General features: G+C 30.7%; 5 protein-coding genes across 5 annotated transcripts; 3 read left to right on the forward strand and 2 right to left on the reverse strand.

The window, feature by feature from the left end:
• The first annotated feature begins 209 nt into the window (after positions 1–209).
• LOC119605407 lies at positions 210–4,722 on the forward strand. Its single transcript, XM_037958500.1, has 3 exons — positions 210–1,060; positions 3,370–3,989; positions 4,045–4,722. The coding sequence occupies exons 1-3, from the start codon at positions 675–677 to the stop codon at positions 4,620–4,622; spliced, it is 1,584 nt and encodes a 527-aa protein (XP_037814428.1). The 5' UTR covers positions 210–674; the 3' UTR covers positions 4,623–4,722.
• Positions 4,723–5,999: 1,277 nt separating this feature from the next.
• Positions 6,000–8,678, forward strand: LOC119605411 (MAU2 chromatid cohesion factor homolog). Its single transcript, XM_037958507.1, has 3 exons — positions 6,000–6,911; positions 6,975–7,605; positions 7,669–8,678. The coding sequence occupies exons 1-3, from the start codon at positions 6,116–6,118 to the stop codon at positions 8,486–8,488; spliced, it is 2,247 nt and encodes a 748-aa protein (XP_037814435.1). The 5' UTR covers positions 6,000–6,115; the 3' UTR covers positions 8,489–8,678.
• A 426-nt stretch (positions 8,679–9,104) lies between these two features.
• Positions 9,105–12,517, reverse strand: LOC119605412 (zinc finger protein 665). Its single transcript, XM_037958508.1, has 5 exons — positions 12,272–12,517; positions 10,542–11,816; positions 10,093–10,276; positions 9,220–10,027; positions 9,105–9,149 (listed from the first exon to the last, which is right to left on the reverse strand). Exons 1-5 carry the CDS (start codon positions 12,395–12,397, stop codon positions 9,146–9,148), a joined length of 2,397 nt encoding a protein of 798 aa, XP_037814436.1. The 5' UTR covers positions 12,398–12,517; the 3' UTR covers positions 9,105–9,145.
• Positions 12,518–13,884: 1,367 nt separating this feature from the next.
• LOC119605404 lies at positions 13,885–20,194 on the forward strand. The gene is made up of 7 exons (XM_037958497.1): positions 13,885–14,140; positions 14,200–15,161; positions 15,227–15,755; positions 17,966–18,892; positions 19,115–19,595; positions 19,655–19,775; positions 19,845–20,194. Exons 1-7 carry the CDS (start codon positions 14,009–14,011, stop codon positions 20,176–20,178), a joined length of 3,486 nt encoding a protein of 1,161 aa, XP_037814425.1. The 5' UTR covers positions 13,885–14,008; the 3' UTR covers positions 20,179–20,194.
• LOC119605405 (adenosine deaminase-like protein) lies at positions 15,750–16,866 on the reverse strand. The gene has a single exon (XM_037958498.1). It carries the CDS (start codon positions 16,793–16,795, stop codon positions 15,773–15,775), a length of 1,023 nt encoding a protein of 340 aa, XP_037814426.1. The 5' UTR covers positions 16,796–16,866; the 3' UTR covers positions 15,750–15,772.
• Positions 20,195–25,546: the final 5,352 nt, after the last annotated feature.

The raw sequence follows: 25,546 nt of genomic DNA on the forward strand, positions 1-25,546 counted from the left end.
TAGGTGTGTTAATAGTGATACGATAAAAGGGCTTTTAAACAAATAAATAAAAACAGATATCTTATGGATATAACAGATAACAACAACAACAACAACATTAACGACAACATCAACAACATTCAATAATAATAACACAATGTGCATGTTTTAAAATAAAAACAAAAAAAAAAAACTCAACTGGAGAAAGTTTCAAAGTTTTCGCATCAACACCGGTCGGTTAAAGTAAATTTTAAAAGTTAAGAAACACCACACAACACACCAATCACTGCTCTGTTAACTTAAAATTAATGCGCATGCGTGCAGTTGACTTGAAACAGTGAAGAAATAAACAATACACATCATAATATACGAAGCAAAATAAACAAACGGATTATATATTTCGAATAGAAAAACAAAACGCACAAAATAATTAAAGAAAAAAGATAAATAATTTAATAAAATTGATAATTTTGTAAACGTAATACTGCAAAAATTATTAAAACATTTTAAAATAACGACTTGAAATAACAAATTTTTAAGAAAAAACACTAATTAAATATATTAATTTTATTGCTCTGGTAATGAAAATTTCTTTATCATTCGAATCAAAGTGTTAATTATTTAAATTAGTTTATTTCGAGAAGTATTTATTTGAATTTTTTTTAAATGCGTATTCTTAAAAGTTTTATGTGCAAATGAAAATGAAAGTATTGAAAATTAAGCGAAAAATTAAACCTTTCTTAAGCCCTCTACAAACAATGTCAATCAAACAACAACGCCATAATAATAATAATCATCATCATCATAATTATCATAAAAATAATATAATGGTGTCGTCGTGTTTTTGTGTGTTTTTACTTATAAACATATTTAATTTAACATTATGTAATAATGTAAATGTTGAAAACGATAGTGAAATTAAATTATCGTCAAATATAAAAGCAACAACAACAACGGCTACGACGAATATTGTACAGACTACTAATAAATATGGGAATGAATCATTATTGGAGGCACGCGAATTATTTGAAGATTCAACTGGTATGGTGTGGTCGGAATTTCTAGAGGATTATGTTATAAGGTATAATCAAAACTCAAAACAAAATAATAATTATTATTAACAAGTAAGAATGTATAGTCGGTCATAATCGACCATATGATAGCCTACACCACTAGGTAGTATATTTTTCTTATTTCCGAAATATTTTAACAATTTGTTCACAAAACATGTAAGAATTCTATAGTCGGCTGTACCAAATCTTATATACCCTTTATTATTATACAAAAAATTCAAAAATTTCAAAATTAATTTCAGAAAGTCCCCTTTTATAGATTTTCATTCAATTAGGACGCTATGGGCTTAATATTAAAAAAAGATTCAAAAAGTACAATTTAAAGAAGAACGAAAAAGTACCAACAACAACAATAAAAAAGTTTACTCTTATAAATTCATTCCCTCAGAATCCTATATGTATGATTCTGGTTTCAAAATTTCAGAAAATCAAAAAAATATCTTTTGAATAACGAAAAAGTATCCGAAAATCCTCTTTTATAAATTTGAATTCAATGCTGCATGTTTTATTTTGCCTCTTTTAGGTTCAATATAATAGAATACTCAAAAAAAGTACCAAAAAGTTTCATTTTATAGGTTCTCATTTACTCTTTACACTCTCTACATGCTTAATGTTATGTTTCTAGGTTCCTGAATATAAAAATCCAAAAAATACCTTTTAAAGAACAAAAAAGTAGCAAAAAGTCCCTTAGTATAGGTTTGTCATTTACACTGGGCTCAACATGCTTAATTTCATGTTTTCTAGGTTCAAAAAGTATCAGTTAAAGAACGAAAAAGTACCATAGGTTCTCATTTACTTCAGGCTCTACATTCAAGGTTATAAAAAGTTGAAAAAGTACCTTTTGAAGAACGAAAAAGCTCCAAAAAGTCCCATTTCCTAGGATTTCATTTACTTCGGACTCTACATGCTTAATTTTATGTTTTTAAATACAAAATTATTCAAAAAGTACCTTCTGACGAACGAAAAAGTCCCATATTATAGATTCTCATTTACTCCAGGCTCTACATGCTTAATTTTATGTTTCTAAGTTTAAGATTATAGAAAATTCAAAAAGTACCTTTTGAAGGAGGAAAAATTACCAAAAAGCACCCTTTTTTTAATTCTAGGTTCAAGATTATAGAAAATTCAAAAAGTACCAATTATAGATCGAAAAAGTACCAAAATATAGTTCTTGATACCAGAGTTACAAATAACTCATCATTGGCATAATTCATTTTTATACCCACCATCAAAAAATATGGATCATAGACCCACAAAAGTATATATATGCTGGGTTCTTATTAAATTCTATGGCGATCTAGCCATGTCCGTCCGTCTATATGTCTGTTGAAAACACGATAGAGTCCGAACGGAAAGAGCTAGAGGGTTGAAATTTTCCATAAATATTCTCTATAGGTAAAGTTTGTTTGGTATTGAAAATGGGCAATATCGGTCCACGTTTCCGGATAGCCCAATAGAAGTGGACCCCATAAAAACAGCCTTAACGGGCATATATGTTTTAAAAGTGTTAGTATATATAAAATTTAACATAAATAAGTTTCATATGAGCCAAAATCTCTCTACCAAATTTTATGTGAATCGGTTCATAATTGACCCTACCTCCCCTATAAAAGGTCCCCGTTAGAGAATGACTTTAACGCTCATTACTGGCTTAAAAATACGAGTATAGCGATGAAATATGACATAAGTGCAAAAATCTCTCTACCATATTTTATGCGGATCGGTCCATAATTGACCATATCCCCTATATAAGGTCCCCTTAAGAAAATGACTTTAACGCTCATTACAGGTTTTAAAATACGAGTAAAGTGATGGAATTTGACATAAGTAAGTCACTTTCAAGACAAAACCTCTCTACCAAATTGTATGTGGATCGGTCCATAATTGACCCTACCCCCATATAAAGTCCTCTTCAGAAAATAACTTTAACGCTCATTACTGGCTTAAAAATACTAGTACAACGATGAAATTTGACTAAGTAAGTTTCTTACGAGCCAAAATCTCTCTACTAAATTTTATGTGAATCGGTTCATAATAGTCTCTGTTGGTTAATCCATAGACTAGGCAATATAAGAGTTAATAGTATGGTGAATATATTAGACTGTAGACTATTTTATAAATTAGTCAATATATTAGTACATAGTATATTCAATAGATTAGTCCAAAAAATAGTCAATAGATTAGTCCATAGAATAGTCATTAGACTAGACAATATTCTAAATGGTTAAATGGAAACTGAAAATGTTCTGATAAAAAAATGTCTGAAATTTTACTAAACACCAAATTTTTTTTTAACATTTTCCAAATAACATTTTAGCCAAAGTCCTAGTAGCCGCACTTCCAAAGATCTACCCTACTATAGTGAAATGTCTGGTCCTGGTGGTGGTCCACCCTATCAAATGATGATAAATCCAGGAATGGGACCCAATCCCTCAAATCCTCAACCACCCATTAACTATCATTCATCAGCCTACAAAAGACCAGCTATTTATATAAATAAACGTATTGGAGAAGTGGGTGTAGAATTGGAACCACATAAAAGACCACCACAACAAGTGGTTAATCCACAATTTCGTCCAATGACAAATCAAATGTCACAACATCAACAACCTGGTCTATTGCAACAATTATTTGGTTTAGGTGGATCGGAAACAGGTATTACAAGACCAACATCAAATATACCCACTTCACCGGGAGGATCACAAATACCACAACATATAAGACCATTACCGTTGCAGCAACAACAGTTGCCACCGCAACAACAACATGTAGTACATAATGGACCTCAAACATTTAGAGCAGTATCGGAAAATGATTTATATCTATTGGGTGCCATAGAGAAATTAGTCTATCGTGTAGACTATTTGGAGAGTCGAGTGAGAAGAACAGAACAATTGATTTATTATCTAATGGCTGGTAATAAACAACAAACTGAAGGTGTGTATAAATAAATTTGTTTATAGGACGAGTAACATTGGTTTTCTACTTTCAGTACGTGATCCCTGTCCTACAAACTTTACCCGTATCAGCGATAATTGTTATTATATTAACAGTTATCAGGCGGTCAATTGGAAAACTGCTAATTCCGCTTGTAAAGCTTTAAATTCCCATTTGGCTGAATTTGAAAAACCTTCTGAAAATGAAGAAATCATGGCCTATTTATTAAATCAACCAAATCATCGTGGTCGCGATTATTGGTTGGGTGGTTTAAATCCTGGTCTTTTGTGGATCTGGTCCAACTCTGCTAAACCAGTTAATCCCAATATGAATTTAACCTCCATTGCAATGTCTCACAAAGAAAAACATGACAAAGAAACCGAATCGAATACCATTGATGTGGATGAAAAGGATGACAAGAAAAAATCTGATAACACGGATATTTTAAATAATACCGTTGAAATCGAAGGTCAAGGTAGATGTCTGAGATTGTCTTATAATTCTGCAAAACATAGTTACAATTATTATGGACAAGAATGTACTACGAGACATCATTATATATGTGAACATGAAGACAAGACCTTAGATAATAAAATTAAGAAAATTGCTAGGGAATTGAAATTATTTGAGTGAACTCCCGAAAGTGTAATAAAGGGAAATAATTGTATTAATTTTATTTGAAGTGATTTTGTTTTTACTCTTTTTCTTAATTTAAGTGTTGCATATTTGTGTAAAGAATTTAATTGCTTAATACATATTTATATAATTTAATAATTTATTTGTTTGTGTAAGAAAAATAAATTTAAATAAATAATAAAAAACTAAATTTTACTTGTTCCAAAAGGTTATATTTTACAAAAAATATAGTTTTGTATATAATCTAGTCAATAGTCTAGTCTGGTCCATATTCTAGTCTATATTATAGTCTAGACTATAATAGTATAATTATAGCGTATTCTATAGTCTAGTCTATAGCCGAGTCTATAATCTCGTTTATAGTATAGTCTATAGTGTAATTTATAATCTAATTTATAGTCTTGTCTATAGTCTAGTCTAAAGTATAGTCTACAGTCTAGCTTATAGTCTAATATACAGTATGATCTATATTATAATCTATAGGCTAGTCTATAGTCTAATCTGTAACATAGTACAACCTATAGTTTAATCTGATTTATAGTATAATCTATAGTCTAATCAAAAGTTTAGTATAAAACCTAGTCTAGTTTAAAGTATAGTATATTCTAAAATCTAGTCTATAGTATTGATTTTAGTCCAGTCAATAGTCCTGTCTATGATCTATTCTAAAGAGAGCCTATACATTTCTGTTTAAATCGATATTTTTTTTTTTTTTTTCGGGTTTTAATTAGGATGGCGGTACATTAAGCACTCATATTGCCAGGTTATCACACGTTTGTCCAGAGAAAACCCCACCAACCGACCTATACCTTCATATAGGAAGTTGGAGCATCCGGACTTAATTTCATCAAAAGTATTAATGGTCTCCACCAGAAAAAAGTTTTAGAGTTTTAATGGTCTCCACCAGTAAATATTTGAGTTTAAATGGTCTCCACCAGGTTATATCGTGAGTATTTTATGGTCTCCACCAGTTAAATACATAACCTCACTCTGAGGTAAAACGAAAGCACGCGTTTAATGAAGACAACGCATAACTTAGAACAGTTATACGAAGTAGTACATTAAATTAGTGCGGGGTGAGAAGTAATTCTGTCGAAAGCCCAGCAACAAGCACAAGCCTGACCGTCCTTAAGAAATAAAAACGATGACGCGAGAGTTGTTCCCCAACTCAGACCTGAATTACAACTGTTTAAATCGATATTGATAACAAAACATTAAAAATCTCTATTAAAACTACACACATCTGGCAGTATTGTGTCATTCTTACGTCTTAATCAAATACAACTCTTTGGCAAACATCGCCATCTAGCGTGAGGTAGCCACACTTATACAAATATCAACATACTGGCAACTCTCGCTAACCATTTTGACATTTAGCGAAAGTAAACAAGGCGGACGGGTTTTTTTTATGGAAAAATATACAATTTTTGTGCAATTTACCAGGAAAATTATTAAACGTTAGCGAGGAGAATACAAAACGGACAAAAACAATGAGTTTGCAACCGGCAACTGCCCAAACTCCAACAACTTCCCAGGATGCTTGCTATATCTCGCTCTTAGGCTTGGCCGAATATTTTCGTACCTCACAACCACCAAACATTAAAAAATGTATACAATGTCTACAAGCATTGTTTACGTTTCATCCACCTTCCAAAGTTGAGGCCAGAACACATCTGCAAATGGGACAAATGTTAATGGCTTACACCTATAACACTGATCTGGCGCGAACGCATTTAGAGACGGCCTGGAAATTATCAGAACCGTTAATGAATTTTGATGATGTTAAATTTGATACTGCCTCTCTGCTGTCAGAATTGTATAGACAAACGGAACAGAGTTCTTTGGCCAAGGCCATGTTGCGGAAGGCCATTGAGCTGTCGCAGAATAATGTTTACTGGCATTGTAAACTATTATTGCAGTTGGCACAACTGCATGCCAATGATAAGGAATATACTTTGGCCTCGGAACTATTGGCGGTGGGTGCTGAATCGGCTGATGAAGCCAGTGCCACGTATTTGAAAGTTTTATTCTTGCTATCAAGAGCCATGATCTTGATGATAGAGAGGAAAACTAATGACGTATTGGCTTTACTCAATTCCGCTGGTGCTATAATAGATAATCACATAACAAATCCTCACCATAAGGAGTACTTGAAGGTGTTTTTCTTGGTGCTACAAGTGTGTTACTATCTGGCTTTGGGTCAGGTGAAAACGGTGAAACCAAGTTTGAAGCAATTACAAATGTCTATACAAACAATTATGGCGCCTAATTGGCCGGCCGATGAGGGTGAGTAGAGGGAAATGCCTCCATTAATAGAATTGTATATAATAGGTACTTCCTTTTTTGTAGTAATATTTGGACAAAATCCTTTGGATATGTTTGGTTGGCTACCAAAAGAGCAGCTGTATGTTTTAGTCTACTTGGTAACGGTATCACATTCCATGATGGCTGGCTACATGGATAAAGCACAAAAATATACCGAAAAGGCTTTAACACAAATTGAAAAGCTAAAAGCACAAGATGACAAACCCATATTGTCCGTTTTCAAGGTCATACTACTGGAACACATTGTTATGTGCCGCATGGTTATGGGAAATCGCGAACTGGCCATACGAGAAATAGCTGCCTGTCGTGATGTATGTTTGGCCTCCGGTCCAAATGGTCAATTACTTAAACGTCATTCAGCTCAGCTGCACTGTTTAGTGGGTTTGTATGCCATGTCCACTAGTTTCTTCGAACATGCCGAAAGGCAATTTTTAACTTGTGTAGCCGAGACAAGTGAAAGAGATTTGAAATTATTTGCTAATTTAAATTTGGCTATAATATACTTAAGAACAAAAAGGGATCAGGATTTAAAGCAAATATTGGATGCCGTCGCTACAGAAAATACTCACACGTATAGTTCTCAAGCATTAATGGGTGGATTCTATTATGTTCAAGGTCTTCATGCCTTTCACAAGGCAAGTTTTCATGAAGCCAAGTAAGTAGATTTTGGAAACAACATCTAAAACATTTAACTAATTTCTTTTAATTCAAATTGCAGGCGTTTTCTGCGTGAAACTTTAAAAATGGCCAATGCCGAGGATTTAAACCGTTTAACATCTTGTTCATTGGTTCTCTTGTCTCATGTCTTCCTTAGCATAGGCAACTCGAAGGAGAGTATGAATATGGTGACACCAGCTATGCAATTAGCTTCGAAAATACCCGATATTCATGTTCAGCTCTGGGGTTCGGCCATACTTAAAGATTTACATCGTATGTCAAAGGATGCCCTACACGAAAAAGAAGCCTATGCCAATCATGTCAAATATTCTGAAAATCTTATAGCAGATCAATTGAAATGTGTACAGAGTATACATCATTCCTTAATCGATTGGCTAAAGGGACCGCCACCTGCCACTGGAAGCGTTCCCGCCATAACAGCTGGGCCCAGTAATAGTACGGTTATTGCCACTACTAATCAAGCACTAGCCACTAATCAACAAGTGTTACAACAACCTCAGCCTCAACAAATGGCCGCTATGCATCTACCACATTCACATTCTCCTCTGCAACAACAGCTACATCAGCCACAACAGCAACAACTTCAACCATCAACAACAAATCCCACCACCCTTCATATACCAGCACAAACTGTTATACAACAACATCAACCTTTAACACAATTGCAACAACAACAACCTATTGCTTCAACTTCCACACAACTGCAACAACAAATGTTACCGCCGCAGCCGCAGATGAGTATGCATCAACTGCCTCCGCAGCCTCAGGTGATTATGAATCATCCTCAACAAACCGTACAATATATACACCAACCAATTGGTCCTCAAGTACAACAACAACAATTTGGCCAGTACTATTAGTTATGTTGCGTTTTTTTTTATTTCGTGTAAAGTTAAGAGAACAGAAATACAGTTTGTGGTTTAAGTTTCTAAGAAAACAAACAAAAAAATACTTCAAAATGCAGCCTATTACATTTTTTTAATAGTTTTAAGTGGAAAGAAGATAGATGGAAGTGAAGAAATAAAGAAATCTTTTAAAAAACTCTAAAAATGATTTTTCTTTTAAAACTTGAGAATGCGTTCGATTTGAGATTGGAATTTACGGGACAATTTTGTAATATTTGCAATTTCGATAGAAAATTTTTTCTACATTTTTTTTTTTTTTTGAAATTTCTATTTTATAGAAATAGAAAAATTTCAAAAATTTATATTTTATAAAAAAAAAAAAAATGTTTTACAAAATTTTGTTGGAAAATTTCTCCATTTTTAAATGTTTTGATAGAACATTTTCAGAAATTTTATCAGTGCACCATTAGCGCACATTTTTTGGAATTTTAGCCTATGAGTTATTGAGAAGAAAACTTGATTGTCGTTTAAAATAATAATGATAATAATAATAATGAAAACAAAATAAATTCACTTACCATTTAAAACTCTTGTGTTAATGTGTATCTTGCTTGATCTTGAGATATGTATCTTGATTTTGAATTAATTTAATTGCTTCATTTTCTTATTACATTACCTTAAAATATAAGAATTTAGAAAAATATTTCAAATATTTTTACTACCATTAGTGTCTCTATTTAACTTACATCTCCTCCATATCAATTTCCATAAAATCTTCATTATCATTGGAAGCACTGCTGGCAGCTGTTTTTGTAACATTTTTAGTAACATGAGAAATCGTTACAAACGACGATTGCCCATCATTTTCAATGTCATCAGTCTGAGAAGGACTATTAATAAATTTCTCACTAGAGTCATCGATTAATGTTATTTGATATTCTTCTTCATTATCGTTGACCATATTAGATTTATCTAGTAAAGCTTGTACTTGTTTTTCGCTAAAATCAGGATGTTGGGTTTTAAGGTGATGTCTAAAATTGGATTTTTTCGAAAATTTCGATTCACAAACACATTTGAAATCATTATTCACATGTGTTTTTTGGTGTATTTGACAATCTCCTTTCTGCGCAAAGGATTTTGAACAATAGTTGCATTTAAAAGGCTTTTCTCCCGTATGAATACGTCGGTGATTTTTCAAAACATTTAGAGCAGCAAAACGCATGGGACAAAATTCACATGCATAAGGTCTTTCACCTGTATGTTTACGTACGTGTTTCTTCAATGAACAGTTTGAGGTGAAGCGTGCCTCACAAATATCACATTTAAAAGGTTGATCGCCCGTATGTGTGCGTTTATGGGAAAATAGTTCTGCTTTCGTGACATAGGCATTTGGACACATATCGCATTTGAAGTTTTTCTCATTATTATGACGTGTTAAATGCTGCCGTAGATTTGAATTCTGATTAAAACTTTTGCCACATATTGTACAGAGAAATGGTTTTTCGCCACTATGTATGCGCAGGTGATCCATTAAAGATGTTTTCATGGTAAAAACTATAATACAAATTTGGATATATATAGAATATAGATTTATTCTGATATTAACTATTTAAATTTACCTTTTTTGCAAACATGACATTGATTACGAGCATTTCTATTATGATTTTCAATCATATGTTCACTAAGTTCCTCTATAGTTTTGAATACAGTATCACATTCTAAACATTTGTGTGGATTTTCATGTGTAAGTTTATGAGTTTCCAAATTTTCCTCAGAAATGAAGATGCGCTCACATTTATTGCACTAAAAATAATATGAAAAAATTTATGAAATCTTATTTTTATAAAAAAATAACAATTTAAAGTAATTACTAACTACAGGGCTTAATTTGAACCATTTTTGTAAACATTTTGTATTAGTTACTTTAGAAGAACTTAACTAATAAGTTTTTAAATTCAATAAGTTTTTTGATTTCTTTTTTTTTTTTTCAAGAAAACATAATTTCTGTACATTATCTATTGAGAACAAAATTGAAAATAATAAATAGTTAATAACGTTTTAAACTTACCTTAAAATTACTCGTCATACAGATTTGATTTTTTATATGAGAGGTCAAAGTTTTACGTTGAGCAAATCCAGCTTGACAATAATCACAAAAATACTTCATATTTGTTAGTAATTCCTCATTTACCGAAGATGTTACTTTTTCTCTAGGCAATAACTGGGGTTTTGGAACATTCTCAGCTGTTAATTCAATGTTGGAAATATTAGATTTGGTGACATTATCAGAAGACGAAGGCTGTTCAACATCCTGTGATGTTTCATCTGTTTCAGTGGTCGGCAAATAATCTATTATAAGTTCAGCATCTTTAATATCGTGACGATTAGCTAAATGCCGTTTTAATACCTTTATACTAACAAATGTCATTATACATTGCGAACATTTGTATTGACCCTTTGATTTGTAGGATGCTTTAGTTGATTTCTGAGATTTTAAGTATTCCTCAGATTGTTGTGGAGATTTTTCGATGGTTTGTGAAATATCAATTTCATATTCACTATTACTTTTAAAATTTTCATTATAGACCAGAATATTATCTTGATACAATTGGCTATCGCCTTGTTCGTCTTGTGTATCTTCTATCTCGTTTTCATAGTATTCAAAGCGATTACATTCTCCTTCTTTTTGTGTTTGTTCTGAGCTAGGTATGTAAAGTTCTTCTACTTCCGAACAATTTGAATCTGCCTGAGAATCTTCGTATAATATATAGGTATTTGATGATTGAACATTAGTTTCTGTTTCCGTTAGAGTTTGTAAATTATTGACTTTTCTTGTTTCCAGGCAAGTTTTCTTGGAAACCTGCTTATTTAGAGGCGATGTGGGTAATCTCTTTTTCGTGTTTGTATTGCTATTATCAATTTCTTCATATATAATAATGCTCTCGGGTAGGGAATTGTCAGTCGGTATAATCTCATATTCAGTTTGTATTTCCTTATGATATACAAGTGGCTTGCCTTCTATAATTGTCTGTACGCTGCTGTGTGTTAAGGAGGGTTGTTCTACATTAATAGTTTGTGCACTACTATGGGCTAAAAGGGGTTTCTCTTCCGCTATTGTTTGTACCATAGATGATATAAGTATTTTATTTTCTGTCTGCATTGCGGATGAGACTACCTCAACTTTCTTTGGCACACAATCTAATGGTTCAGGTACTGCATCTGGAAATATTTGCCTAAGCGTTCTATTTGCATTTTCACATTTCATTTTGAAGACATAACATCGATTGATTTCACTTATGCATTGTAGACAGGCTTTGTCTGGCATTTTGTCAGCGGATTGAGGCTGTAAATAGAGGAGACTTTTAAATTAATGTATACATTTCTTTTGTAATTATATGAATAAGTACGGTTTTAGCTGAGGTTTTTAATTTACAATCCTACATACAACTTTTGAATGAGAACTAGTTTTTGGGTCGTGTAAGTCACTTTCATGGATCATTCGAACGTCCATGTACCATGGTAATTTACACAGTTAACAGGTTTTTGTCGTAAAATATGTTATGCTACCCAGGCTAAAGCATTCCGATTGCCACGGAACGAAAACAACTGTTGTGGATATGTACATAAAGTTGCAGTACATTATCCTAGAGTCGGTTATGCCCGACCACACTTTCTTAAAAATATATCTTTGATGTTGTTGTTGCTGAGTTAATAATCCTTGATCACTGTTCATTGAACATCGAGTCATTCCGGGACGAAGAACCGATAGTAGTGGAAAGGCAGTTTAACTTTAATTACCTTTAATTTAGCTATTTGTTTAAGCATGTCTGCAACACAACCCATTCCATCCGAACCACTATCGTATATAGACAAAAGTGGCACATCCATTACCATGCAACATCTACATATTTTTTTGGTATTCATTTTGTTTAGGTTAATGTATAGTTGATTTTTTAGATTTATTTTAAAAAGAAAAACTTAATTAAAAAGGTACCCTATAAGAAATGAATGACCGAAACTAACACATACAAAATGATTTTACTGACACACACGCAACATTTTTTTTATAGAATTGTCGAAAAAAAAATTTAATGGATGATTCCATCAACAATGACAGTCAAATGACCGGTAAAATGACCGTTACTGGACACAATGTGTGGTATAGGGTTGAATTTGCATATGAAAGAATGAAACAACTACATTTAGATTAAAATGTATTAAAATTTATATTTTGATCAACAATGACAGCCAAATGACCGATCAAATGACTGTCACTGTGTTACAGAGTTGTATTTTTCGTCGTTACAAATTAATTGTTTCTGCGAAAGCCAAAGATCAAGAAGCGAAAAAATAAAAAAGTTACAAAGTCTTTAAATTATTAAAAATAAAGAGAATTATTATAAACTAAATTTTAAAAAAGTTCAGGAAGTGGATCAGAAGATAAACAATTCGGAGTTTAATCAATCAATGGTAACATAAATATGTACTTATGATTTTTATATTTCGATATTTATGAATACTTATGTATTTCTTTACAGACAACTTATTTCCACAAATTAATAGGAGCATCAAAGGACTTAAGATTCTGCGAGATATGTAAAATAGTGAAAAGACTGGTAATTTATGTATATGATTACTATATTAATAAAATTAACAATATATATATATATATATATATATATTAAAATATCAATAAATTGTGTTTTATTATAAATTGGTATAGCCGTCAGATTTGACGGATATATTCATCAAATGTTATTAGTCAACAATGACCGATTAATGCATCATTTTTTATTTGTTAACTGTGATGGATATATCCATCAAGCATGATTAGTCAATCATGACTAATATTTATATCATCCATGATTAGTAAACAACAAAAGAGTGAGCAGCTCAAATATATGTTTTAAAGTCGATAGAATTCATAAGTGCGAGGGTGATGCAACATCACATGTACACAAATGTTTCCATCACTTTTTACATATTGCCCTTAAGAAAGTGATGGGAGCTTTGTTCTACGCAATGATGGGTATATTCTCAGTAGTGACAGTCAATTGACCGGTCAAATGACTGTCACTGTTCTTATAGGGTAAGCTTTAAATTCCATCACGAAATTAATTTTCACAGATGCTTGTCAACAAATATCAAACAACAAGGTTGCCACACTAAAGTATCCCTTTATAAGGTAACCGTATGTATATAACGGTTTTAATTCCTCTAATTAGTATTTTTTTAAATTGTATTTAAGCAAACTTTATAAAAAATATTTCAGCAAAAATATTCTTAAAACGTATAGAAACGAAAATAAGTAAGTTTTAAAAATTAAAAAAATTAACTAAAAGGTTTTAAAAAAGTAAAATAACATCCCCAGAGAGATTTTATTAAATAGCTTACGGAGTGACACGCTGATACAATAAACACAGTCTGGCAATTGATTAGAGGTAAAAGAAAAAAATGACATTGATTTGTTTACAAATAAATTTCTTTTACGGGTGTTTTGATAAAATGGAATTCTTTTAAAATTTATCACAAAAAATGGTAAATATAACTGAATTAACTTGTCGCGTTTGTTTGGAAGAACAAAATGTTCTCATAAATATCTACGATGAGTTGGAGGAATTACATACAAACCTAAGCAAACTTTTGGAAACATGTGCTGACCTGCAGGTGGATAACATGAAATGTTTAAACGATTTTAAATTTCTCAACAAAAACTTCCTTTACAGATCAATGAAGGTGATATATTTCCCAAATATTTGTGTGAGAATTGTACGAGAGAACTTTTAATAACATCAAAATTTCGTGATAAATGTAATAAATCCAAAGAAATACTTTATGAATTATTAGAAAACTCGAGAATTATAGAAATTGAGGAAACCTCAACAAACTCAAATGATATAATAGAATACTGTGCAGAGGATTTGAATGATTTAGTAGAGGAAGATTTAATAATTGAAGAGGAATCCATAGAGAAAGAAACAGCAGAGCTGGAACCAATACAAGATATAGAAATAAATGAGCAGCAGGAAAGTACTTTATCTCTACTGAGGAAAAACATTGCAGAAACAACGAATGAAACAGAGATAAATCAACTGGAAACTAACATAGAAGAGACTATAACAGTAGAAAATAAAAGCGAAAATTTACCTTTAGTAGCCGAAGAAACTGGGAACGTTATTCCAGTTATTGTTTCATGGGATGATTCAACTGTAGTGGTGGCACAGGAAGATGAATCTATGCTTACAAGTACAACTAAAGCACTAAGTGAAAAACTAAAAAGATCTCATATGTATAAATGTGATATATGCGGCGCCATATTTAAACAGGCCATCAATTTGCAAAAGCATTTACAAAAATCACACGATCCCATACATTTTTTTACATGCAGTAAATGTGAACATTGGTTCTCTTTAGAAACTGAGTTTAATAAACATGTTGAAAACTGTAATTATTTAGATATAAATAATGAAATTATTGCGGAAAATAAAAAACTGAAAACAGATAAAATCTCAGCGCCAGTATATGAACAGGATCCAAATCGTAAGTGTGTGTATTGTGAACGTGATTTTCCTACTCCATTCGCTTTGCGTATGCATTTAAGAACTCACACAGGAGAGCGGCCATTTCAGTGTAAATATTGCACAAAATCCTTTAAAACACAATCACAACTAAATGTTCATCATAAAAGGTTAATACTTATATTATTACACTTTAGATTTAAATTAATTTTTTTCTTTTAATTTCATTTTACAGGCACACTGGCCAGGCAGATTTTATTTGCACAATTTGCAATAAAACCTTTTATGAACAGAGTAACCTCACTGTTCATATGCGTTCACATACGGGTGAACGTCCTCATGTTTGTACAGTTTGCAATAAAACTTTTACTCGTGTTTTTCTCTTGCAATTTCATATGAGAACACATACTGGGGAAAAACCTTATAAATGTAGTTACTGTGATAAAAGTTTTCGCCAACATACCGATTTACGTAGTCACTTGACCATACATACGGGCCAGAAACAACACATTTGTGTTTTATGTGGTAAATCTTATATAAAACGTTCACATTTAGGGCAGCATATGCGCAAACATCAGCTACACCTAGCCACTGATGGTGTAGATAATGCGGAAGCAGCTTTGTTGGAAAACGAGCCTAGCACAGAGGAGCTAAATACTGCTACAGATAATATTCAAAATTATGTACAAAATCCCGAAATTCTTTATAGTTTTGATGAGATTATAGAAAGTGAAGATGTTAGCTCACAAATGGAGGAATCCAGTTAATAAATTTGGTTTATTTATTTCAAATTTTCGTTAGTTTCTTTAAAATACTTTTCAACATGTTGCCTTAGCACAGTCTTTTCCTGTGAATTGGCGAAACAGGCTTCAATTGCATTAAGAGTTAATATTTTTATATCATCACTATTTAGTTCATAATATTTACAAGCTAATTTAAATTCTTGCGTCAAGGAGGTATCGAATACCCCGCTATCATCTGTACATAAAACTGCTTTAATATTATTATGAAATATATGTCTAAAATGATGACTATCATAACTAGACACTGTGCCACATTTAACATTACTAGTTAAGCAGCATTCAATTGTTATGTGTCTTTTAAGACATTGTTCAAGCTGTTGTGGGCTTAAAAAAGTACCATGACCACAGCGTTCAAAACCAAAATCTAACATTTCCTGAATCTCTAGCGGATTTGAGACTTCAGCACAGTGCAGAGCTAAATTTAGCTTTGAGTGTTTGGCTTTATTTAAAACTGGTATAAAATCATTAAACTTGCCTTTATTGGGATTTCCACTTAAATCCACTCCTTTCACTATGTCGGGATGTAACTCCTTAAATTGTTGAGCTAATAGCACGATTTCCTCTGCACTTTGTACAGTTTGAGCACGATCAATAGATAACAAAAGTTTAACCATTATATTATACTTTACGCTACACTCCTGTATAGCTTCAATTATAAGTTGTATGTATTGCCGGCGTGTCATTTGCTCATTGACCTTGGGCGTAGTCCTTAGTTCTAAATAGATGACATTATCGAGGGCAAAATCTCGTATAACCATTTCACAAGCAAGTTTTAGTCCTTTTTTAGTCGCCGTCAACTCATGCATAAAGGCAAACTTTTGGAAACAATAATCCAAATCAGTGTTATTAAACTCAGTGAATTTTTCACACAATTTTAAAAACTCTTCACTATTTTCACCGTACAACTGTAGTCCAAGTTCTTTGATCGATTGTGTATTCAATGAGCCGTTTAGATGAGCATGTAATTCAATTTTTGGTAAGTTTTTCAAAAAAGTGTCCATTTTTAAGTAAACTGTTACAAAATGTTGGCAAATACAACTTTTTATACCCTACACCACTTTAGTGGGGAGGGTATATTGGGTTTGTAACGCACAATAATATTTGTCCTATACCCACCTTAAAGTATACCAATTGGCTCAGAATCATTTTCTGTTATGTCCGTCCGTCCGTCCATGTAAACCTTGTAATCAGACTACAGGTCGCAATTTTGAGGGCTTGTAAACATTGTAATCAAACTACAAATAGTTAACATCGGTCCATTATTTCACCTAGGCCCCATACAACTGAACCCGCCAAATAGGGCTTATAAGTTCATAATTATGTTTAATATACTCGTATATCGACAAAAGCTGCAAAACCAAGTTCTATACTAGCATTGATGACCCAGATGAACTTTATAATTATAGGGCCTCATTTGACCCTAGCCCCTATAAAAAGCGCCCATCAAAATTTTACTTAAATATCCACAGTTTTATTAAACAATAAATGGCTTATGTATATCTGAGGCAAGGTACAATTCAACTTAAATGCTTTATTATGAAAACTGAATTACATTTTATTCGTATACAGGTGTAGGGTATTAAATGCTCGGCCTCGCCCGACTACTTACTTGTTTAACTTTTAAAATGATAAAGTACTAAAACACACTATCCGCTCAGCGTCTATATACAGTAACAATAAACAGCTGTTTACAGTGCTGCCAAACATTTATTAAGTTTTCTTGTTCAATAAAAAGTGCGTGACCATAATGAATAGATAGATAGATAGATAGATAGATAGATAGATAGATAGATAGATAGATAGATAGATAGATAGATAGATGATAGATAGATAGATAGACTAGATAGATAGATAGATAGATAGATGATAGATAGATGAAGATAGCATAGAGAGATAGATCGATAGATAGATAGATAGATAGATAGATAGATAGATAGAAGATAGATAGAAGATAGAAGATAGATAGATAGATCGATAGATAATAGATAGATAGATTGATTGATAGCTTGATAGATTGATAGATTGATTGATTTGCTTGTTTGATAAATATAATTGAAGCCTCTAATATTGAAGTCATCATTACGAGGTGATTGATTTAGACAACAAGAAGAAGCATTAATTTTGTAAACAAACATTTTCGGGCGTTTTGTGCGGAAAATATAAGAAAATAAACAAATTATAATAAATTAAATACCATGGTGGACTTATGCCGTCTATGTGCTTCACTGCGTAAAATAGACGTTTTAGTCTCCATTAAAGATGAATCTAATGAAATCTGTGAAAAATTACGAAAATGTTTTCAGCTTAATATTAAAATGCAGGATGCTCTACCTAAAACTATATGCCAGGAATGTATGGGAAATTTAAATAAATTACATAAATTTTATATAAAAGTAACTGAGGCCCAAGAAACCTTGCAAGCATTATATCCAAATATCACGACACCGGAAGAATCAAATAAAAACTTGGAATCCGCACAGACATCCCTAGTAAAAACTTTATCTGCCATTAAGGAAAATCCCAGAAAGAGAAACTCTTCCCAGCAAAAGGAAGATAAAGTCAAATTTATAAAAGAAACAGATATACAAGAAATTGAAAAAACAGAAATTCCTTTAAAACAAATCAAACTAGAAAAGTGTATAACAGTTAAAACAAACTATTCCATAAAGGAATCCAAGTCTAAAAATTCCCCCGAAAACTTACTACAAGAAGTGTACAATATGCTAGATATGACCAAAGAAGAAGCCATGATGGAGAGTTCCTATGAAATACTCGAAACTATAGAAGAAAATGCTGAAGACTTAACGGAGGATAGTAGTGACAAATATCTCGATTATGAAGAGACTTCTGAACAGCCGGAACCATTAATAGAAGAACATCATGTTTTGGAAGATAGTAATATTATTAAAAATCCTATAGAGGTTATAGAAGATAAACAGTTGGACGCTGAACAGACAGAAGTTATTATATTACCGGATAAGGAATTAAATATTCAATTTGAATATGTGGATAATTATGAGGAGAATGAAGAGGAAGATGATGAATTATTAACCAATTCGGACAGAGAGCAATCTGAAAATAAAGGACAAGAAATAATGGTAAGTCAACTGAATATGTTTTTGTTTTTTTTTAATATTTTTGTTAAAAGCTTGATATTTTTAACAAGAAATAAGCTTTGGTATTTGCCAGTATTTGCTTTGGTTTCTTAAAATTGCAATAGGCTGTTTTGTTTTTTCTGATAAATTATATCTAAATATCTGACAACTATGGGAATAAACTTAAACTATATATAAACAACTTCTTCCTTCTCCCATTTTTAGCAATTGAATTCGTGGAAATCCTATACTTACTTATGTTATCTTTGTGACAACAATTTCAACAATTTCTTGGATTTATACACACATCTAGCGGCCCAACATCAGCAAACAGAAATCGATAAATTATATTATAAATGTTTTGATTGTCAAAAAGTAATACCACGTTATAATTACTTTCTCAATCATATACGTTCAAAACATCATCCGAGTTTAAAGTTAAAATGCGAAGTTTGTGACTTAAGTTGCCAGAACTATGAAGAACTCTCCTACCATCGTAGTGTTAATTGCCCAGATGCGAATAAATATGCTCATATAGTATCCTGTAATGAATGTTTTAAAAGTTTTCATAACCCATACGGTTTACAAAATCATTATAAAACACAACATACTAACATTAAACTTAAGTCAAAATATCAATGTCCGGAATGTGACAAAGAGTTTCAGTATAAAAGTTGTTTGAAAGTACACGAACAAGTTCATAATCGTAAGTGCATTATGATTATTAAAAAATTTAAAAAGTTTATAACTAAATTTAATTTGCAGATAAAAAGAAATTTGCCTGTAGTTATTGCGATCGTACATTTACCAATAAAAGTAGCTTGGAGTTTCATCTTTATTCCCATGTAAATGAAAAGACCTATAAATGTAATATATGTAATAAAAGGTATAGATAACCATGAGTATTTAGAACATAATTAGACATATTAAATGTAACTTTTTTACCGTTTTACAGTTTTAAAACATACCTTTCCCTTGATCAACATCAAGTACTACATCGAGAAGAGAAACCTTTCAAATGTGAATATTGTGAAAAGGATTTTCGCACAAAAATTCAAAAAATTGCCCATGAACGTACACACACCGGTGAAATGCCTTTTCCCTGCGGTCAGTGCACTAAACGTTTTCGTTTTCTCAGCGCTCTTAATGCTCATATTAAGATACATACGGGCGTTAAACCTTATTCATGTGAGTATTGTGATAAAACTTTTGCCGATAGTTCAAATCGTAATAAACACGTTAAACGAAAACATGCTAATAGTGAAAAGCAAGTGAATAAAAAAGACTAAGCAAGTTTTGCTTTAACAATTGAAGTTTTAGTGAAAGTTATGCGAAGAAAATTTAAAAACCTAAGCTTTGTTATAGTACAAGATTTACAGGTTTTATGCAGAAAGTATTGAAGTCTAATCATTTGCAGCAAATTACAGTTATTTTGAGTTCGTCTCGGTAAAACCGGAAAATTTGTTAGTTACTAAAACACACCCATACAAATGGGCAATCCATTTTTGTACTCAATAAAAAGCATTTATTTAAATTAATTGTATATATAGAATTTCCAAAACTTTTTCTTACGAATCGATATACCGATTACCCTCAATTTTAATAATATATTTTGTAAAATATCCCTTTTTGTCGATTTTTTTGGGAAAAATATTTTTAGTAAAAGATTAGCTCAAGTAATATACCAAATCAAAATCTTTGGATTATTATTTGAATAACTTCATAAGTACTAAAACCTTTTTACACCTATTTGTCACAAAAAATTCTACTTTAAAATACAACTCTGTTAGTAGTAAGTACAACTTTGTATTATTTATATTATACATCCTTTTCCGGTTTGTTTTAATAGATAATGTAGAAATATAAACAAATTTAAACTCAGTTTAATTAAAGTAAAATATCATTAAAAGTATATTTTATATGTATTTAAGACAATTAAAAAGAAATCACTTAAAAATTTCTTGTTATTGCAAAAAATTTGCTAAGATTAACTGTATTTCCTGTTTCCGATTTACATATTTGTGTATTTTATGTACTAAAAACTAGGTACGTCAATTTTCCAACTCTGCCTAAAAAAGTCAGTGTCACCTAATACAACTCTGCTACTGTCAAATACAACTCTTTAGAAGCTAGTTATTTTTCGCGCTTTTACCGTACGGTTAGTTAATCAAGTGAAAATTTTAGTAATTTGTTAAAATTTCCGTTTTATAGTAAAAAGTGTAAAGTGTTGTAAATAAAAATTAGTTTCTTAAATTGTGTGTTATACAGGCAATGTAAAATAATAGTGTAAATTGTGAAAAATAAATAGAAATTGAAAGAAATCCGGAGCAACAAGTGCCAGAAGCAGGTACTTATAGAAATTGTATTTTTTTATTTTATACTTAATATTAAATTGTTTTAAAGCTTTATTATGTTTAGGAATTGTGACAAGGTATGGTCCCTGCTATATGCGGTTCGGTGTACCTAAATGCGTGACCACTTTGTTAATTGTTTTGTTGCAAATGTTGCCAACAGGTTGTTGTTGCTTTTCTTATTGGACAAACTTTAGTTTTGTAACACTTGTCATCTGTTGTCGATCCTTTGTGGAAACAAGTTGGCAAACATTGCCTTCGTCTAAGTTTATCCTGACATCAATCATAGCTATTCAATATTTGTTTACAGTAGTTCCCCAAAGTGGGTTGTTTTGCGTTTGTGCAGATATATCTGCAATTCTTATTTAATTTGTCGAAACAAATTGACAAACATTGCCTGCATCTAAGTTTATCCAGACAATAATCATAGCTATTAGGTAGGTAGGAAGGTTGATAGGAGGATGTATAGGTATTACATCAAATCGGAAGAAATACACCTAGGCCACTATCGGGCCTGTTGTGCACTCCTTATCATGAAAAAACTGAATGAATTATGAATGAATGAATTATTTTTCAGTGTTCATAAACTCAGTTTCCTGAACGTAATTCCTAAGAATCTTCCAGTCAGTGTTAGTCAGGAATGTTATTTCCGGAATAACATCACTTCCAAGATATTTGGATCTAACTTCGACGAATGCCTGGCAGTGGCAAAGAAAGTGCTCCAGAGTTTCACTGTCCTCTCCACATGCTCTACATTCGTCTGAATCCGATAGCTATTACTTCAATAATTTTTTTATAATAGTTGCCAAAGTAGGTATGTATAAGTGCACGACAAGTACGAAACATCTTCCCAGGCGATTTAAATGTTTCCTCCCGTCTGATATTTCTTAAACTTGAGACTGTCCGTTCGTCTGTCGTTGGCACAAAAGGGTCCGCAAGAAATAGGAGGGAAGATGAAATTTTCCTTAAGTGCTCTGCATTGATAACAAATGTATTAAATACGAATGGTGTTAAATGTAGATAACATTGAACTACGATTTTACTTAGCCCTCGAAAAAATTCTGCCAGAAATACAGTTAACTAACTAACTAACTAACTAACTAACTAACTAACTAACTAACTAACTAACTAACTAACTAACTAACTAACTAACTAACTAACTAACTAACTAACTAACTAACTAACTAACTAACTAACTAACTAACTAACTAACTAACTAACTAACTAACTAACTAACTAACTAACTAACTAACTAACTAACTAACTAACTAACTAACTAACTAACTAACTAACTAACTAACTAACTAACTAACTAACTAACTAACTAACTAACTAACTAACTAACTAACTAACTAACTAACTAACTAACTAACTAACTAACTACTAACTAACTAACTAACTACTAACTAACTAACTAACTAACTAACTAACTAACTAACTAACTAACTAACTAACTAACTAACTAACTAACTAACTAACTAACTAACTAACTAACTAACTAACTAACTAACTAACTAACTAACTAACTAACTAACTAACTAACTAACTAACTAACTAACTAACTAACTAACTAACTAACTAACTAACTAACTAACTAACTAACTAACTAACTAACTAACTAACTAACTAACTAACTAACTAACTAACTAACTAACTAACTAACTAACTAACTACTAACTAACTAACTAACTAACTAACTAACTAACTAACTAACTAACTAACTAACTAACTAACTAACTAACTAACTAACTAACTAACTAACTAACTAACTAACTAACTAACTAACTAACTAACTAACTACTAACTAACTAACTAACTAACTAACTAACTAACTAACTAACTAACTAACTAACTAACTACTAACTAACTAACTAACTAACTAACTAACTAACTAACTAACTAACTAACTAACTAACTAACTAACTAACTAACTAACTAACTAACTAACTAACTAACTAACTAACTAACTAACTAACTAACTAACTAACTAACTACTAACTAACTAACTAACTAACTAACTAACTAACTAACTAACTAACTAACTAACTAACTAACTAACTAACTAACTAACTAACTAACTAACTAACTAACTAACTACTAACTAACTAACTAACTAACTAACTAACTAACTAACTAACTAACTACTAACTAACTAACTAACTAACTAACTAACTAACTAACTAACTAACTAACTAACTAACTAACTAACTAACTAACTAACTAACTAACTAACTAACTAACTAACTAACTAACTAACTAACTAACTACTAACTAACTAACTAACTAACTAACTAACTAACTAACTAACTAACTAACTAACTAACTAACTAACTAACTAACTAACTAACTAACTAACTAACTAACTAACTAACTAACTAACTAACTAACTAACTAACTAACTAACTAACTAACTAACTAACTAACTAACTAACTAACTAACTAACTAACTAACTAACTAACTAACTAACTAACTAACTAACTAACTAACTAACTAACTAACTAACTAACTAACTAACTAACTAACTAACTAACTAACTAACTAACTTAACTAACTAACTAACTAACTAACTAACTAACTAACTAACTAACTAACTAACTAACTAACTAACTAACTAACTAACTAACTAACTAACTAACTAACTAACTAACTAACTAACTAACTAACTAACTAACTAACTAACTAACTAACTAACTAACTAACTAACTAACTAAGTAACTAAGTAACTAAGTAACTAACTAACTAACTAACTAACTAACTAACTAAATTCATAGAAATCGGCCCACAATTGACTTAAGCACTCATTAAACTTCTAAAACTTAAGTCCATGCATAAGAACATCTTCTGAAATTCACTTTACATTTACATAACATTCTTCGATAGAGAATAAAACTATGTATATGTAAGATTCGGCATGGCCGAATATAACTTACCTCTTGAAGATAAATATGTGGATGTCGGGAAGTTAATTTTTTTTAAAGTTTTTTTAAATACCTACTTCATTTTAAATAAAACACCATATAACTGAATTTGTGAATACCGTTTTTTTTTTTTTTTAATTTATATATATTTTAATGTTCAGTATCTGAATCTGGAATAATAATTTCAATGTTTTATTTGATTTATCATTTTGAACTAAATTATAAGAAGAACCTAATTGTAATTATATTATTTTGAATAATAATAATAAGTATATAATTTAGACTAATAATAAGTATTTATTAATATATATAAAAAAAGCATATAATTCTTATTCAGTATCTTTTCTGTTTTTACAAAGTTATAAACTAGATTTAAATCTAGATATACTTTTTCATGAGTATATTCAAACATGTTTTTAATGCAATTTTTAGTTAATGTTCTGTTTTTTTCTTTATATTTTTTTCTAATTTATTATTATTATTAATAGTTTTTGTTTTTTTTTGGCTAGCTACATAAAAACTCATTCACAGTCAGACAATTTCATTGATTTTTTTTTAAATTTAAATATTTTGAAATTTAATTTTTTTAATTTTTTGTTCAATTAACTATACTTTGTATAATGTAATGTTTTTTGTAAGTTACGAGTACTTTGCAAATACCATATAAAATATTTAATAGTTTTTTTTTTGTAATATTTTTGAAGTACAATTTGTATTTAAGAATATCTTAAATGTTTTAGTTTTTTGCTTGACCAATGTTTTGCTATTTAATGTTGTATTTTTTTTAAGGATTAGGGGGATTAATTTGTTTTATTTTAATTTATTAGTTATTTTTTCTGTAGTGTTTTTAGTTTTTCTTATTATTTTGGGTTTTATTCTGAAGTATGGCAGCAAATAGAATTTAATTTATTGTTTATAATTTCTTTGCACTTAAATGTTCTTTTCTTAAACTTTTTAGGTTATGCTTGTTTTTTCGCTTGATTTTCATACTTTTATTTGAATATTTTTTTTTCTTTAAGTGTAAATGCATTTTATTGATATTTTGTTTTATTTTGGAAATATTTATATGTTTTGTAGGTGTGTGTGTGTAACTTTTAGGGGGTTTTTATTTTTTAATTTAATGTATTATTTTTTTAGGTTTTCTTTGAATTTTAAAGCAAGTGTTGTGTTTTTTTGTATAGGGGGGTAGTATTTATAATTTAATTTTTAATTTAACGATCTTCAAAGTTTATTTTTATGTTTATTATTAAAAAATTTTGTTTATTTTATATTAAACCAGTGAAAATTTTCAAATCCCTGATTTTTTTGAACCATTTTTATCTAACAAACCTAATTATTGTTGCAAAACTTTTTTAAGAACATATGTATGTGGTTAATTTCCCAACAG

This window comes from Lucilia sericata, unplaced genomic scaffold (genome assembly GCF_015586225.1).
Source record: "Lucilia sericata isolate MDLA Ls3-8-SP2 unplaced genomic scaffold, ASM1558622v1 Contig000482F_arrow, whole genome shotgun sequence".
In the NCBI taxonomy this organism is placed as follows: domain Eukaryota; kingdom Metazoa; phylum Arthropoda; class Insecta; order Diptera; family Calliphoridae; genus Lucilia; species Lucilia sericata.